This window comes from Poecilia formosa, unplaced genomic scaffold (genome assembly GCF_000485575.1).
Source record: "Poecilia formosa unplaced genomic scaffold, Poecilia_formosa-5.1.2 Scaffold38, whole genome shotgun sequence".
NCBI classification, from domain to species: domain Eukaryota; kingdom Metazoa; phylum Chordata; class Actinopteri; order Cyprinodontiformes; family Poeciliidae; genus Poecilia; species Poecilia formosa.
Genome location: NW_006799977.1, coordinates 2058301 through 2075347, shown reverse-complemented (window position 1 = coordinate 2075347; position 17047 = coordinate 2058301). Strand labels below are relative to the sequence as shown.

Below are 17047 nucleotides of genomic sequence, written 5' to 3'. Positions count from 1 at the left end.
GCGTGTGTGTGTGTGCGTGCGTGTGTGTGTGTGCGTGCTTGTGTGTGTGCGTGTGCGTGTGTGTGTGTCCGCCCGCCAGTGGATGTAGATCCACTTTGTCTGTGTCAGTCAGCGCAGTTGAGCTGTCACACTGACGCAGTTCAGCGGAGGCTCTCATCCAGCTGGAGAAGGTTGCTGTGAATAGCTAAACACATTTAAGCAAACTAATCCGTCCATGCAGGAGCAATGATTTAAAATGAATGTAGAGGAAAAGAGGAAACGGTGCAGGGTCCTCTACAGGCCAGCGTACAGTTTAGATTCATCGGGTTGGATTGTAAAATGTTGGCTATGGAGAAAGTTATTTGGCTAAATCCCATTTTAGCTTTTGCCCTTCATTTAACATTTACACTCTAGAATTCTTAAGGGAAGGGGTTCCTATTGGTCTGTGTGGATCAGGAGAACATCAAGTAGGATTGGTTTTCCAAGCTCTTAAAAACAGATTTTTCAGGAGCACGCTTGGAAGCAAATGGATTAGAGCAGTAGGGCAAACCTAAAATCAAATTCAGCTTATATTTGAGGTAGTTCTATAAAAAATGGTAAATGGAAGATAGAAACCAAATTGTATCTAATTGCATATTATTAAATAGCATGTCAAAAATTACTTATAGCCTTTTTTGTAATCTGAGGATTTTTTTCCCCCATTTTATTTTGGCTTTATTGCAAACATCCCATACTTTTGCTTCCCGCTAATTATTCATCATCCTTCATAATGTCTTTCAAGTCTAAAGCCCTCTTGCCATCACCCTAATCTGTAGGTTCCTTTATCGATACTCAATCAGATTCAAGTCAGGACTTTGACTGGGCCAAACTTTAATATTGTTTCTAGTCAAAAGATGATGAGGAAGGTGAAGGAAGAAAGAGGAAGGGAGGAAAAAGTTCATGAATAAATGAGGTTGGTGGTTGAAACAACATGACAGATGGTGCCAAACAGGATCACTCTGTGGATGAATGGTTTGAGTGTTGAGCTTTTGAGTATTGGAGTTTTTCTGGCTTTATGGAGCATGGACCCTCCTCTACCTGTTGCTTCACAATGTTGACTAAAAGAAAACTCATTAACCCCTTTACTTAAAGAGGGTTTTAAACAATGGCTGTTTGGAAATATTGCTGGTCGTGAAACTAAATAGGAGTGCCATCCTTTAAAGGAGTGCCATCTGAAAACTACAATCAGCTAAGAGTGGCATGTCTGTTAGCAAACTACAGGCTAGCAGATCCAGAAGATAACTCCAACAATTGCTGAGCTATTGTGCTTTTTTATGCTTGTCATAAGAAATAGAAGAGTAAACAGATCTATTTTCCATTTTGATGTCATTTACTTGAAAACTATTAGAGTTTACTTTGTGTTGTTCATAAGAAATCCGAGTACAAATAATAACAAAAACAATAAAAGTTGTAGCTATGACATCTGTCTAAAGCTACACAACAGTGGATAATTGTTTCTTTTGTGTTTTAAATATGAACAAACAGATCATGTTATACATTTTTATAAAACCATTTGTGTCAATACTGTAACCAGTTTACTCACAAAAGATAAACATTTAGTTACTATGGTATTGTTTTATTTCTTATGTGTCTTTCAGGGAGTTCTACAGTGATTGCTTTAATTTTTCAAATGTTATCACTCACTTATTTTATCAAGACTCTGATGTTATTTAAGCAGATTATTCCCCAACAAGCAGCTGCTGATTTCTCTGTCATCTTGTTTACAAGGATCCAATCCTCCTCCAAGCAGCAGAGTAAATCCTCTGTCCCACATTTGATCTTTTCTCCCCTCAGTGTACATGCATGTAATGCATTCCTGCTGCAGATTGAGGCGTGCACGCAGCCTGTGGTTCTGACACAGAGCACATGCGCAACAGCATTGAGACTTCCAAACAAAGCGAGCCGTTATCCGACGATGTTTCTGACACATTGTTTAGTTCTTAAACATCCAAAAACAGACCCAACAGTTGGTCACATGTTGGACAGCCAAGTTTATTACACCTCAGGACTGCAGCTCAAAGCAGTGCTACAGTTTTAAAGCGCAGTAGTTTCATTAGTACAGTAAAAATTGAGCAATCGTGTGGACAAATAAGCTAAAAATGTCCTGAGTGAAACTGTCCAGGATGGATGTAGATGACATTTACCTGTTACTGCAGAGTACAAGCAGAACTTGCTGCAGCAGACAGGCTACTTGATGTGTTCAACGTAACATTATTTAGTTAAAATTATATTGTGAAATATATTTCAGATAAGAATTGAAAGATCAGAGAGAAGGTGAAAGCTTCATCTGAAGCATCTTGTCCTTCACAGTCATTTCAGACTGACAGCGATGGAGCTCCATCAGAATGAGGAACAACAGCACATGGAGGGCAGGATCACTGTTTATATTCTATGAATTTTTATTTTCAACTCAGAGCATGAGAAAAGGGCACCAACCAGAGCTACACATTATTTCATTCTGTATCGTTTCTTCTTTTGGGAGTTTCTGCAGCAGCGCCCCCTACAGCAGCTGCCGCTCCTTGGGCACTGCTGATGCTACCTCTGTGCAGAACCAGCCCTGTTTCAAGATTTTTGTAATTTCTCTGAATCTATTAGGAGCACACAATCTGAAGGATTTGTGAGGTGTCATCAACCCTCTCTGCTGGGAAGAAAGAGGGACCGACAATATAGTTGTGGTGATAAACAGCAACTTCCTACCCTGCAGACAGTCAAATGTACCACAAATACACCCTCCTGCATGCGAGTGTGTGTGTGTGTGTTTCATTCATCTCACAGAGTGGTATAGTGTAATGAGAGTGCAGAGGAGTAGATGTGAGCACTGCACTTTCATCAGCTATCTGCTTAGTAAGATTTACAGTAATGCATGTGAGAAGAGTCTGCAGAGTAATTCCAAATGGGAGAGCAGAGACACACACATGGTTATACACACAGTCTAGCAAAGACACAGAATGTGTTTCTGTATTTTTAACACCTTACCCCATGCAGATAAAGTCATTAGAACAGCTTTATGAGGCAGGGTGTTAATNGAGTATTGGAGTTTTTCTGGCTTTATGGAGCATGGACCCTCCTCTACCTGTTGCTTCACAATGTTGACTAAAAGAAAACTCATTAACCCCTTTACTTAAAGAGGGTTTTAAACAATGGCTGTTTGGAAATATTGCTGGTCGTGAAACTAAATAGGAGTGCCATCCTTTAAAGGAGTGCCATCTGAAAACTACAATCAGCTAAGAGTGGCATGTCTGTTAGCAAACTACAGGCTAGCAGATCCAGAAGATAACTCCAACAATTGCTGAGCTATTGTGCTTTTTTATGCTTGTCATAAGAAATAGAAGAGTAAACAGATCTATTTTCCATTTTGATGTCATTTACTTGAAAACTATTAGAGTTTACTTTGTGTTGTTCATAAGAAATCCGAGTACAAATAATAACAAAAACAATAAAAGTTGTAGCTATGACATCTGTCTAAAGCTACACAACAGTGGATAATTGTTTCTTTTGTGTTTTAAATATGAACAAACAGATCATGTTATACATTTTTATAAAACCATTTGTGTCAATACTGTAACCAGTTTACTCACAAAAGATAAACATTTAGTTACTATGGTATTGTTTTATTTCTTATGTGTCTTTCAGGGAGTTCTACAGTGATTGCTTTAATTTTTCAAATGTTATCACTCACTTATTTTATCAAGACTCTGATGTTATTTAAGCAGATTATTCCCCAACAAGCAGCTGCTGATTTCTCTGTCATCTTGTTTACAAGGATCCAATCCTCCTCCAAGCAGCAGAGTAAATCCTCTGTCCCACATTTGATCTTTTCTCCCCTCAGTGTACATGCATGTAATGCATTCCTGCTGCAGATTGAGGCGTGCACGCAGCCTGTGGTTCTGACACAGAGCACATGCGCAACAGCATTGAGACTTCCAAACAAAGCGAGCCGTTATCCGACGATGTTTCTGACACATTGTTTAGTTCTTAAACATCCAAAAACAGACCCAACAGTTGGTCACATGTTGGACAGCCAAGTTTATTACACCTCAGGACTGCAGCTCAAAGCAGTGCTACAGTTTTAAAGCGCAGTAGTTTCATTAGTACAGTAAAAATTGAGCAATCGTGTGGACAAATAAGCTAAAAATGTCCTGAGTGAAACTGTCCAGGATGGATGTAGATGACATTTACCTGTTACTGCAGAGTACAAGCAGAACTTGCTGCAGCAGACAGGCTACTTGATGTGTTCAACGTAACACTATTTAGTTAAAATTATATTGTGAAATATATTTCAGATAAGAATTAAAAGATCAGAGAGAAGGTGAAAGCTTCATCTGAAGCATCTTGTCCTTCACAGTCATTTCAGACTGACAGCGATGGAGCTCCATCAGAATGAGGAACAACAGCACATGGAGGGCAGGATCACTGTTTATATTCTATGAATTTTTATTTTCAACTCAGAGCATGAGAAAAGGGCACCAACCAGAGCTACACATTATTTCATTCTGTATCGTTTCTTCTTTTGGGAGTTTCTGCAGCAGCGCCCCCTACAGCAGCTGCCGCTCCTTGGGCACTGCTGATGCTACCTCTGTGCAGAACCAGCCCTGTTTCAAGATTTTTGTAATTTCTCTGAATCTATTAGGAGCACACAATCTGAAGGATTTGTGAGGTGTCATCAACCCTCTCTGCTGGGAAGAAAGAGGGACCGACAATATAGTTGTGGTGATAAACAGCAACTTCCTACCCTGCAGACAGTCAAATGTACCACAAATACACCCTCCTGCATGCGAGTGTGTGTGTGTGTGTTTCATTCATCTCACAGAGTGGTATAGTGTAATGAGAGTGCAGAGGAGTAGATGTGAGCACTGCACTTTCATCAGCTATCTGCTTAGTAAGATTTACAGTAATGCATGTGAGAAGAGTCTGCAGAGTAATTCCAAATGGGAGAGCAGAGACACACACATGGTTATACACACAGTCTAGCAAAGACACAGAATGTGTTTCTGTATTTTTAACACCTTACCCCATGCAGATAAAGTCATTAGAACAGCTTTATGAGGCAGGGTGTTAATGAGTAAAGTAAAATCATCAGATTTTCATGAAATAGTTTGCAATAGTTTAAATCCTTCTCTTATTTATCCGTCATAGGGGAAGCACAGCATGGGGACAAGGGCTTCAGCATCTGTCCCCATGCTGAGCACTTGAGAAGAGTCTCAAGTGCTCTTCTGTGTGTGTGCGCGTGTGTGTTGCTTATTGCACAGGATGAATGGAATAATTTTGAAGTATGAGGACTACTTTAAAACTCCTGGACTTTTTTGGTTGAAATTTAGACACCTAGGGATTCCAAAAGTTGGTTGTGGAATGGCTGATTTTGGAAAGGCTAAAGCTAGTTTTGGGATGGCTTTAGCTAAATACTCGCTAAAACATGCTTAAACTTCTGCAATTCGTAACACAATTGAAAAAGTATGTACTGTATATAAATATATTTAAATTAAGCTCCAAAGATCTAAAACAAATTTACTGGACAGGGACACTGTGTAAAGATGAACAGGAAGCCAGACACTCACAACTCTGATGTTTATGTTTTGTTGACAAAAATATGCTGTTGGTCATTTTTCTTGTGTTACATGTTTCATATACCCCCCTTTATGTTTTCTGTAAATTACCACAAAGTGATAATTTAGGACTTATTTGTCCTAAGTTTCCCTTTTCCCTCTGACAACTCAGTCATTGCAAAATGAGCACTGAACACTCAAAACTACCGTGTGAAAAATCTTTATCTGGTCATCTACTTATAGATGTCCCAGTCAATGTGTGGTTGTGTCAAACTAAATCATTACCAAATGAATATTCTTTTTTTTTTTTTTATCATAGCGCCCTGTTTACAACAGCTTATACAGCCACTCCTCTGTTGAAATTTGCTGTCTAGTTTATTTACTCCAAACCAAACCAAACCCAACAGCTTGGAATTCAAATTAGAATACAATTAGTGGAACCATGATCATATTTTATATTTAATTATCTTTTTTTTTAAGAAAAGAAAAATTCAACTAAATTGTGTTTAGCTTCATAGTCATGAATGCTGCATTATGAGGCATCACCTTAGAATTAAAGCTCAATGTCGCTTCTAATTCAAAACTGCAGTTTCACTTTTTGTTTATTCAGAACCAGAATGCTAAATATTTTCTTTGGCTATGACAGTTGAGTAGATTGTGGCAAAAGTAAATTTCAGGGGCTGGATTGCAGACAGATGGTCTATTTCAGGGTGAAGGGACACTGCAAGGACACCGTCTGTCTGCAGATGACCTGAGAGAGACGGGGAAGGGGAAAACGCAGACAATGACACAAGAGGACATAAGAGACTGCGTGTGTGAGTGTGTGTGTGTGTGTGTGTGTGTGTTTCTTGCTAAATGAGATAACCGGTGTCCCAGCTGGCAGTGATTCAGCAGTCTGTGTGGAAGCTGTGTGACATTGGCAAGATGTTTTTTTTGCCATACGGGGGGGGCTGCGTCACGCCTTATGCTTCAGCTGACTGTGCTATCGTTTCAGCTAAATTTTGCTCTCCGTCTTTTTGAATCTCCGTTTTTGCTGTTTCAATGCAAGAACTGCACCCCTCCCTTTCCTTCCCACAATTGTATTTATTACAGCATTTTTACAGGGGGAAAAAATACTTGATATTTTTTCTCCAAGAAATGCTATAGTCAACGTAAAGAAAAATCCTGCAGAATAATACATTTCCCACCAACTAATTATGCTTTTGGGGACAAATCAAAGCTGCTTCGTGATTGTTTCTGCTTTTGTTTCAGAAAGGGCAGGATTCATCAAACTCACTTGACAGATAAAGCAATAATGGGAATCTGTTTTACAGAGCAATTAATTAAGGACAGTCATTAGTCATTTTGATGTGTTGTTAAAGATCGTCTGTTCTGACATTTTTCTAATCTTAGCCATGTTGAAATAAGGGTATAAAGGAGTTTGGACACTGGTTTTTCTGCATATCAATTTATTTAAAAATAAACAAGGAGTGTGGATTTTTTCTAATGTAATATACCCAGAATTGTACATAGAGGCTCGAATACACCTTGTTTCTGTTTATTCTGCCATGTAAGCTGTCATATTGAAAAAGAATTACATTTGACTTTTTATATTAGTGCCCCCCAAAATATCACATTATTAGGAAAATGAATCATAAAGTAGGTCAAGCTGTCAGTTTACGTTTCAGTTTCAACATCCAAATGCCAGGTGATTGTGCAATGGTAGCATAAGGTCATTGGTGCAATAACTGATTGACTGTAGCAGTGGTCATGTGCATTATGCAGGGTGTATTTTGGTACACGTTCCAAAGTACATCCTGTACTTTGGAACGTGTACATGGGTACACCCTGCCAAATATCAGCCATGCAGCCAAAATAATTAGCTGCATGGCTGATCTTGTGATAAAATTGTGCATGATATAATGCAAGTCATTTTGTCTTCTTCTGTCTTTTGAAACAAACAATAGATGCACAATAGTGTAAAGGTGATATACCTAAATTGCAGAGAATTATTTTTGCAGCCATCAAAGAGTTTTTGGTACAACCCCATCTGGATGCTCGGCCACTTGTCTCGCCACAAATGGAAGAGTTCCTTAAAACTAATTGAAGCCAATTGATCTCCTGACACAGACTTTACTTTAAGCTTTACCTTAGATTTTCAACATGATTTAGGGAAGGGACATTCCAGAAGCTTAATAATATATATACCAGAATAAGCCTACTTTATCTATTGCTAAATTATTTTTGATTTGTGTTTGGATCATTGTCTTGAATCATACCCGTTTGTCAAAGATTTAGTTCAGGGGGAGTTAAAGAATTTGGATGTTGTTTTCTTTCTTCATTATCCCAACCGCTGCATTCACCAGGATGTCTGGTAGCAAAACAACCTCACAGCATGATGCCACCTGAAATAAAATCAAGTGTGCCAACAGTACACATTTCCCAAGCACATAAAAACTGCTCTGACCTATACCATATTAAACATTTGTGGACTACACTTCAGGTGAAACGAAGGAAACCAGTCTGTTTGAATCAACTTGAATCAAATGTCTCTTCTAAAAGGTAAGATACTATAGTGTACACAATATGTGCAGCAGGAAAATGAGCTTTCCAGAATCATATGGATAAACCAGATGGTGCATCATGCCTGAGTTTTTGGCTGCCCTGTACTGATGTCTTCAAAAACATGAAAAGATCATTAGTGATGACTTAGTTCTGTGTTGTCCTTGAAGTCTGGGTTCCACTTCTATCCTGTCTGGATCACAGAAAAACATTTAAAGCTCCACTTTGACCTTTCCCGTCTGACAGTGGCCTTTCTGTAATGAGCAATTTTGAATTCACTGTTCAGTTAAAAAAAGGAACTAAACAACAACAATGGTAGGGATGAAAGAAATTCTTCCTGGGTCAGCAACATAAGCAACGCTAAGCAGCATTGACAGAAAAGCAAATTGCATGGATTCCACTGCTGCCACAAAGAAGAGCTTGTTCTGTTTATTTATTTATTTTTTACATACAGTAAGCTATTCACAAGTTTGCATTTAAGGAAGATGCAAAAGCAAATTCATCCCAAGATGTAAGTCAAGCATTTTTCTGTGGTAATTTAAACACCAGCCAACCAATAAAGTTCCCTTTCCCCCTGTCCTCACCTCGGTTTAACGCTTGGTAATTTACTGAGACTTGACAGCACCATAAATCCAGTCAATCTCTGCAGGGAAAGAATTCATCAGCTGAGCTGTGCATGCAGCCTCCGTTAGCATTATGCCACCTCAGCGCTGACAGGCATGGAGCTACTTTTATCACCACCCTCATTAGGCAGTCGGACAGAATCTGCCTGTGCCAGCCTGCCAGCAGGTTAAGAGCCACACGTGCAGGAAGCAGCAGTTGCTGATCTCCAGATCGCATTCATGCAATGATCCACCCTGTTAAACAGACAGCGTTAATTTTATTTCATTCATTTCATGTCTACAAATGTCAACAGAAGCGGTTTGTAAGCAGACATATGCATGTTAGAATGTCATCATGAAGTTACAGTGTCTTGTATGAAACAGTTCAATGGCTTACTTGTGTTAGCTAGTGAAAAAGCTAATTTATAGTTTCTTGGATTATTTGAGCATTACATCACCAATAAAAAAATATTTCATACTATAAACATGTCATGCCTTACACAATCATCGGAAAAAATGCTGACTTGACGGATCAATGCTAAAGACGCTGGCTGTTGATGGAGTTCTGTGTCCAACCACAATAATGAAAAGTTTCGTGGAAATGTGTGGTAGGAAACAATGCACCAGCCGGGAAAGATGACACCATTCAAACACTGGGCAATCCAAAGTACTTTACACAAAATCAAGGCAGAAACATTAAAATAAAAACTGCTTTGAAAAATGCTGAGAAAATACGATGTGACAAATTTAAATCTCATACTTTAATCATTCCTCAGTGAATAGGCAAATGGTTTTTCATCTGCTCTGTAAGCTGCAGTAAATCTGATGTTTTCAGTCCTGATTTAAAGGATCCAACAGCTTCCGCAGGTCTCAGGTTTTCAGGGTGTTTTCCCCAGCACTGAGGAGCATAAAAACTAAGAAATATGTTTTGGTCCGAGAATATTTAGTGCCTCTGGCCGCCACATTTTGGATGAGCTGCAGCTGTCTGAATTTTTACAAAAAAAACTGTGAATAAACTATTATAACCATCCAACTTACTAAAACTGAAAGCATGCAAGAGGTTTATGGTGTCTGGTTTAACATAATACCCATTAATTTGGAAATATTTCTATGATGATAGCCAGCTGATTATTAAGTAACAGACTTTATGCGGTTGTTAAAATTTAGATCTGTGTCCAAGAAAACACCAAGATACCATGTGATCTAATTAAGACTAGTTGAGCTTTGATCCCTATCCTCATATTTTACACAAAAGTTTGATAAAATGTGTGCATCACTGAAATGCATCATAATCACAATCACACCTGGTTCCAGCTACGCATCCAAAAAGACATTCCTGCAGAAACTGCAGTAGATGCTCCACAAAAGGGCATTGCTATTAATGGTACTGTTTTTATTTTTTCTTAGCTTCCTTTGTCTTATGATCTTGTGATAATACTGATGGCTCTCATTCAAATGAAATGAAAAATGATTGCCTAGCGGTGAGGGAACAGTTGTGATGAGAATATAATTTGGCTCAGCTTTAAATATTGGTGCCATATATCACCTGCTGGTGTGCTCCTCGCAGACAGACCTCTGAAAATCTATAAGGAACAATTTTTCCATGACCACAAAAAACGTTTTACTTCTTTTGAAGTTAGCTGGACATTTTGCAGTTGACTACAGTGTGTAATTTTGTGCAATTATTGCTTTTTAACCAAAACAAAGCTATTCAAGACCACAAATGTGCCACATTTTCCACTCTGTGCAATTTTGATCTGAGCTTCTTCTACAGGGCCAGTTTTAGTCATATTTTCCTTTTACTTTCCTGTTTCTTCCCTAATTTGTTTCCCATTTATAGTATCAGACCTCCACCTGCTTGTGTCTGTTAAACATTTCTTCCAATTATGGTAATCTGTAAAACTTTAATAGCCTTATAATAGTGTTAGCACATGTGTCTTGAGCCAATGGCTGACTGTTTTAAATGCTTTCCAGGCATATCCTGTGGATTCCCCTTATAGAAGATTTTTTTTTTCCTTTTGGTGTCAGTAAACTTTCTCCTTTTTTGGTGCTGACGTAATAATTATTTAGTGGATCTAACCAACGATTTACGTTTAAAGTTTTTAATGTGAATAAAACAGTAATGCATGTTTCTCAAACTCTAACCCACCTCACAGCTTTCCAGTAAAGTTAATTAATGTTAAAATGAATTCTCTTTCCAGGGAGTAAAAACTACAAATAAAGCAAGATACTTTTTATCTATTGAAGGAATAAATTTGGAAAACAGCTGACTAAAGATTAAAGAGAAAAATATGTCCAATACTGATACAAATTTCCTACAATGCAAAAACACTAAATTATACAAAGTATTTTTGGTCTAATTTCTAGTGCAAATGTCTTGGTTCACTTGCAATATGACAAAACTAAAACAAAAATTATTGTTTTAAGTGAATAATTCATTAATATTGATGAAAAAGAACTAGTTATATGTGAAATAATCTGCTGATGGAACTAGTACTTTTTCATCAATATTAAAGATATGACTTAAAGACATGCATGGGAAACATGGGAAAAGAGTATGAAGTCAATTTTGGAAGGAAAAATTGCAAAAGATTTAATAGTGCTCGACTAATGTAAAACTAATAATTAAAATTCACAGCCGTCTGCAGTATTTTGAAGATGTCTCCTTTGCTATGTTCACAGGCTTATCTTCGCTCAGTGGATGTCAAGATTTTGCAACAGTTACTGGCAGTCCATGAGGGCATCGAGGCAGTGAAATGGCTGATGGAGGAGCGCAGCACACTAACCAGTCACTGCAGCAGCCTGACCAGCAGTCAGTACAGTTTGGGTGAGGGCCCCGACACGTCTTGGAGGGGTTCCTGGAGCAGCCTGCAGGACCCCACTAATGACAAGCTAGACAACATCTCTATAGGCAGCTACCTGGACACTCTGGCTGATGACATGGATGAGTACTGCCCCTCCAGCTCAGAGTCTGTCATTTGCTCCACCACGCCACTGGTTTCAGAAGCTGCACCCGAGAGCGACACAACCGGAGCCCCGAGAGTGTGTGGAGCAGGAGCTGCTGTGGGAGCTAGGTCGAGTAATGGAGATGGGAATCAGATTCGAACTGGGACAAGTGACAAAGAAATGTTAGGGGCACTTGGGGTTAGCAGTGCCGTCACTGGGCCTGGAGGCAGTGAAGCTGGAATATTAGGAGCTCCCGTCAAGTTTCCCCAAGTCAAGTCAAACAGGTCCAAGGAAAACTCTCCAGTCCGAACCAAGCCTGCAGAAATGGATAAGAGCAGCCCTGTTTTTAAAGACGATGCCAAAACACAAATGCTTAAGGTCAATGGTGTTCTGGAAAAAACAGCAACACAGACAGGCAGCCCGACTCGCAAAGGCGTCCCTGACAAACTGGGAACCAGACAGAGCCCCAAAGCCAAACAGTACAAAAACGGGAAGATTGACTTGGATACATGCAAAATGAATGGCAAAATGCACCTGGAGTACGATGCTCACTGGCGATGGGTGCAGTCACAGGAAGATGTGACGTTTTTGTAAAAAAGGACCATCACATTGAGGGTGAACAACCATATTAAATGACAATAACATTCTGCCCTCTGCACTGACTTTTCTAGAAAACATTGATGTCACCATTTTACAGGATTTGGCCCATTTTTTATTTTATTTATTTTTGACAGAGGGGGATGCCTGACTCAAATATAGGAAAATTACTTTGAAAATTCAGTACCATAGTCTGTCTCAGGATATTTTTAGCAGGCCCTAATTTTAATTTGAGATGTATATTTTTAATTTTTCTGTAGAAAAAAAAAGCACAGTGACATGATTTGCCAGAGAGCTGAAACATTATTGCAGATTCTGTGATATGGCAGTGGTTTCTAAATTTGTCTCCCTTTAATTCTTCCTCAATAATGTTATTGAGACTCAATTGCTGACCTTGATATTGTTTTTTTGTTTTTAACCAGATTTAGGTTGCGAGTCATGAAAATCTCTCTTCAGATTCTTCACATGACCATTTGCCGGGATCCAATACCTTGAGACTGGACATTTCAAAACAAGTAGCAGAGTTAAATGTACTAGATTTAAAAAAGATAAAAATCCAACATAAATTGGCCCCTTTTCATACAGTAGATTTACACAAAATTTGCTGTACAAACGTATTTATGCATAACTGGCCTTGTCCAGTAATTATACACCACATTAGTGCATTTTACCAAAATGTGCAGTGCAAGTGATTGTTATGAAATTTGTGCGCATGTTACTACCCAAAACATTCCTCTAACGACCGTAACTTTTAATGTTAAAAAAAAATTTACCAAGGTTTGAAAAAGTTTAAAGAAAATAATATACCACAAATAGTTTTGTCATTGTACAGTCTTGCTTCAGTGCAACTATCTACAATAATGTAAATTCACAGTACAGCTTCTCTGCGCATCTGTTATTAGTGGTGTCTGTCTCTGTGAAAATCCTGAATATAGCCTTTTTTCAGTTTTATGCAATGAAGAAGTTGTGCCTCTTTAGTGTGAAGTTTAACAGCAAAATCCTGTATTTTTCCTAAGATGATTGCACTGTCGTCATGACAGCTTGAATGCCTTGGTTCGTTTTGTTTCTTTAACCACACCTTTGCCTCTGCTAGTGTGTCCAGATATACTGTAGCTAGACCAGGAGTCTGTGCTTTTGAGTGTCGATTGGTGAATGTGTTATGCCGACCGCGTAGATGTTGCATGCCAGGTGCTGAAAGCTTTAGTAGTTGATTTGTGGGGATGATGCGGAAGATCGAACAATCAAGAGAAGCAATATATTTTTAAACTCTTATTCAGCAAAAGAAATCCAATAACACAATCTTTCTTGGATGGCAATGTTACTTATGAGCCAGAACGAAACCGATGAGTCGCAAAGTTTTGAAAAAGCTTTTTGATCATCCAACACATTGTTGCTATTCCTCCAGTTAGTCAGCAGTTAAACATCCTGATGCTACAGGGTTGGTGGACAGAGCTGGGCATCTTTCATTATGTAAACATAACATTTAGTCTAATCAGTAAAAATATTTTACCACACTGCCCACTTGGTAATCAGTTAACCTAAAGTCCTTTTTTTAATATACTGTCGGAGGAAGCTGGAGTACCTAGCGAGAACCCACACATTCACTGGGGACATGCAAACGGTTGCTAAAAAAAACCCAGGATGGGATTTGAAACCAATACCTTATTGCTGGAAGGCTGAAAGCTCGTGATAGTTTTTTTTAATAAGATAAATGTAAAATAAGACCACTCAAGACAAAGGAAAGCTCTGACTCCAGCGTTGTTACTCTTCTCCCCGAAATAAGAGGATGTTTTTCTCCCAACAACAGAATCACTGAAAAACCCCATGTTATATTAGTAAACCATGCAATGGCAGTTTCTCTGTTTTCTGTTTATTGAGTATCTGCTTCAGTACTTATAGTTCCCACAACCTATGTAGCCCTAAAATCCATATTTTAAACATCTGGTGGCAGGAATGAAAGCTAAAATATTCACATCTACATCTAAAATATTCACATACAGTCAACTGTTCTTTCCTACATTTGGAATTGTTCTTATATACTTCTGGGAGTTACTGGACTTAATTCTGCGTCTCTGAAATATCACTATTGAAATTCTGATGGACCATTGAGCTGTCCAGGGTGTATACCACCTTCAGCAACCTTTGCTTAAAAAGACTAGAACAAAGGTGTCATCTAAAAAGTATCATCCAGCAACAACATTCCAAAGTTGTCACTGTGATAAGAAAAAGAAAAAAAAACATTTGGCAAATGTTTTAAAAATGTTGTTGTAAAACTTAGTAACTTATACTCTTTTCATCTGAACCACTGGAGTGTTTTCTCTCCTCCTCACTTTCTGTGTGTCCCACTTTTCCCCCTACCCATAGTAGTAGGATGGAAATGTTTAGTCTGTGCCAACAAACATTATGTACAAACAATGGTCTCTCATTGGAGACAGCTCCATAAAGCCACTAGAGACAAGTAAGAAAAAGTGTGCTCAAACTTGACCCTGAACTCTTAAACAAATAGGCCTGAAAGGACCCCACTTCCCCCTCTTTTCTCTTTAAATACAATACACACAACTACAACCCTGGTGATGTTTTTATTCACATTACAAAGATGAAGTCGTATGAAACGTTAGTTCCTTTTAACATATGTGCTGGAAGAAAAGGAATAAAAAGAAGGGTTGTCTGCGACTTCTTTGTGGTTTTGTTTCCATATGAGCTGAGGTTTGAGTTTAAAAAAAAAAAAAGCACAGTGAACCAAGCTGTAAAACTCATTACATCACTACATAGTGTGTCTTTTAGTGGATACACTGCAGCCCACGATGGGTTTAATGTGTTTTCTCTAGTCAGATCCAGTTTAGATTTGAAAAATTGGCATCATTTTAGTTCAACTCATGGCAGAGATTTAATGAGTTCAAATGATGCAAGGAGGAGCTACTTGTGCTCTGTTATTTTAGGAGGGAAAATGACTGCTGAGAGTTGTTTCTTCAGGCAAATCTGAAATAAATCTGAGATCTTATTTCTTTTAGAATATATTATCGCTGTCTAAGTGTTGTGGATTTTTTAAATGCTCACTTTCATGGATCTGACCAGGCTCCAGGTACCAGCACCCTCAGGCTATTCTGGGAACAAGATAAATAGCACGATTACGTAGATGAGTTGATGTGCACAGAAACACGGTTGCCATGACAATGAGGCCGAGCAGACTGCCGCTCGAGTGTCTATATAAAAACACAGTGTACAGCAGAGGCAGGAGCAATGGAGCAGTATGCTTTGGATACCAGATTGCATAAGAGATTTACTGACTCAAAGTTGGAATGAAGTTTTTAATGTGCCATTTTAAAGATGACACCTAAATCAAGATAAATTTATTTTAAAATAAGTTTTGAGAGGTCAGACAATTCCATTAAAAGAGACCCAACCACATTCAGTTTAACACGCTTAAAGATTAACACGAAATATCACTCATAAGTGTCACTACATAAATAGATTGTGAAACTGGTGAATGCTGCTCATTTAAGCATGATAGCTTGATCATATGCATATGAATGTTAAGTATTTTTATTATTCTTTGAATTTCTTTTAACCTAAAATCACTGGCATTTCTACAACTGAGTGACTCATGTTAAGTTGTATTCAGTTTTTTAGCTCAGTGTAACCATATCCATATCCATACCCAACATTAAGAAATATGTAAAAGATAAAATAAAAAGTGAAACAAAAGACAGCTGAGAACACAGTCAAAATTTGCCAGAGTCATGTTGTTAAATTAGGAAAGCTAAACCCAGGGGAAAATGAAGAAATTATCAACTTAATTAGTGATAGCAAAATCTCCTGCTCAAATGTATAAAGTGAAGATTAATATGATCATTTAATCCCTTTTTATATAAAAGAAAATTTGAAGAGACCTGAAAATCACTCCTAAACGTGCCTATTTTGTTTGAATGTATCAGTATAGCTAATTGTTTCACTTTTAGCTCATCCAGGTTTCCAGCTCAGACATTTTTTATTGCAAAAGTGCTCACCATGTCCTTTTTCAGAAATCCACTCAACATATTTATTTTTAAGTAAAAAATCCCAGAAGCATATCCTTGGCACAATAACAAGCATAGGAGATTCAGAACTTCCAGAACTTACTGGTTTCCTGGCACTTGCTATTTTCTATAGTTGTTTGTTTTTATAGTTGCTATCATGCTCAATTTCTGAAAGCAGTAGAAAGCTCAAATGGAGTGATGTCATTTTGTTAATTTAGAAAAGCTGAAAATAAACATAGTAAACACAAGTCCCTGTTTTGTGTTGGAACAAGATACTTTTCAGATATTAGTCTAATTATTTTTCCACTACTTCATTGATTTAATTGGATGGAGAACAACAAAATCCCAGAAAGCATAGAAAGCTATGGCAGTGTCTTATTTTGTGTAGTAGTATTTAAGCTACAATACTCCTGTGCATGTAAACAAAAGATTTTGGAATTTACCTTTGAAAAACAGGTATTAAACATTAATAAAGTGAAATAATTAAATAAATAAATAAATAAATAAATATATATATATATATATATATATATATATATACACACACATGTCCTGTCATTCCTTATCTCTGCTTATCTTGACAGTTGTTAAAATATGTGCACTTTGTTGAACCTAAGTGTATAATTTCCCCGCATGTGAAGGAGCATTCTTTAAAACATTACTGTAATATTTTAAATTGGACAGGCGCAGGGTTTATATGGTACGGACTGAAATAAGAAAAGTCAAAAAGAAGTTAAACTCCATGTGTCTGACTGTGGTTCCTTCCTCTAAGATGACTCAATTT

At 37.9% G+C, this 17047-nt stretch overlaps 1 protein-coding gene across 1 annotated transcript in view; it reads left to right on the top strand.

The window, feature by feature from the left end:
- lurap1 (leucine rich adaptor protein 1) overlaps nt 1–16307 on the top strand; it is a 17126-nt gene extending 819 nt beyond the window's left edge. The window contains exon 3 of the mRNA XM_016670796.1: nt 11387–16307. Coding sequence (XP_016526282.1) covers nt 11387–12244 — 858 coding nt within the window. The 3' untranslated portion in view covers nt 12245–16307. The remainder of the gene's footprint in view (nt 1–11386) is intronic.
- The last annotated feature ends 740 nt before the right edge of the window (nt 16308–17047 follow it).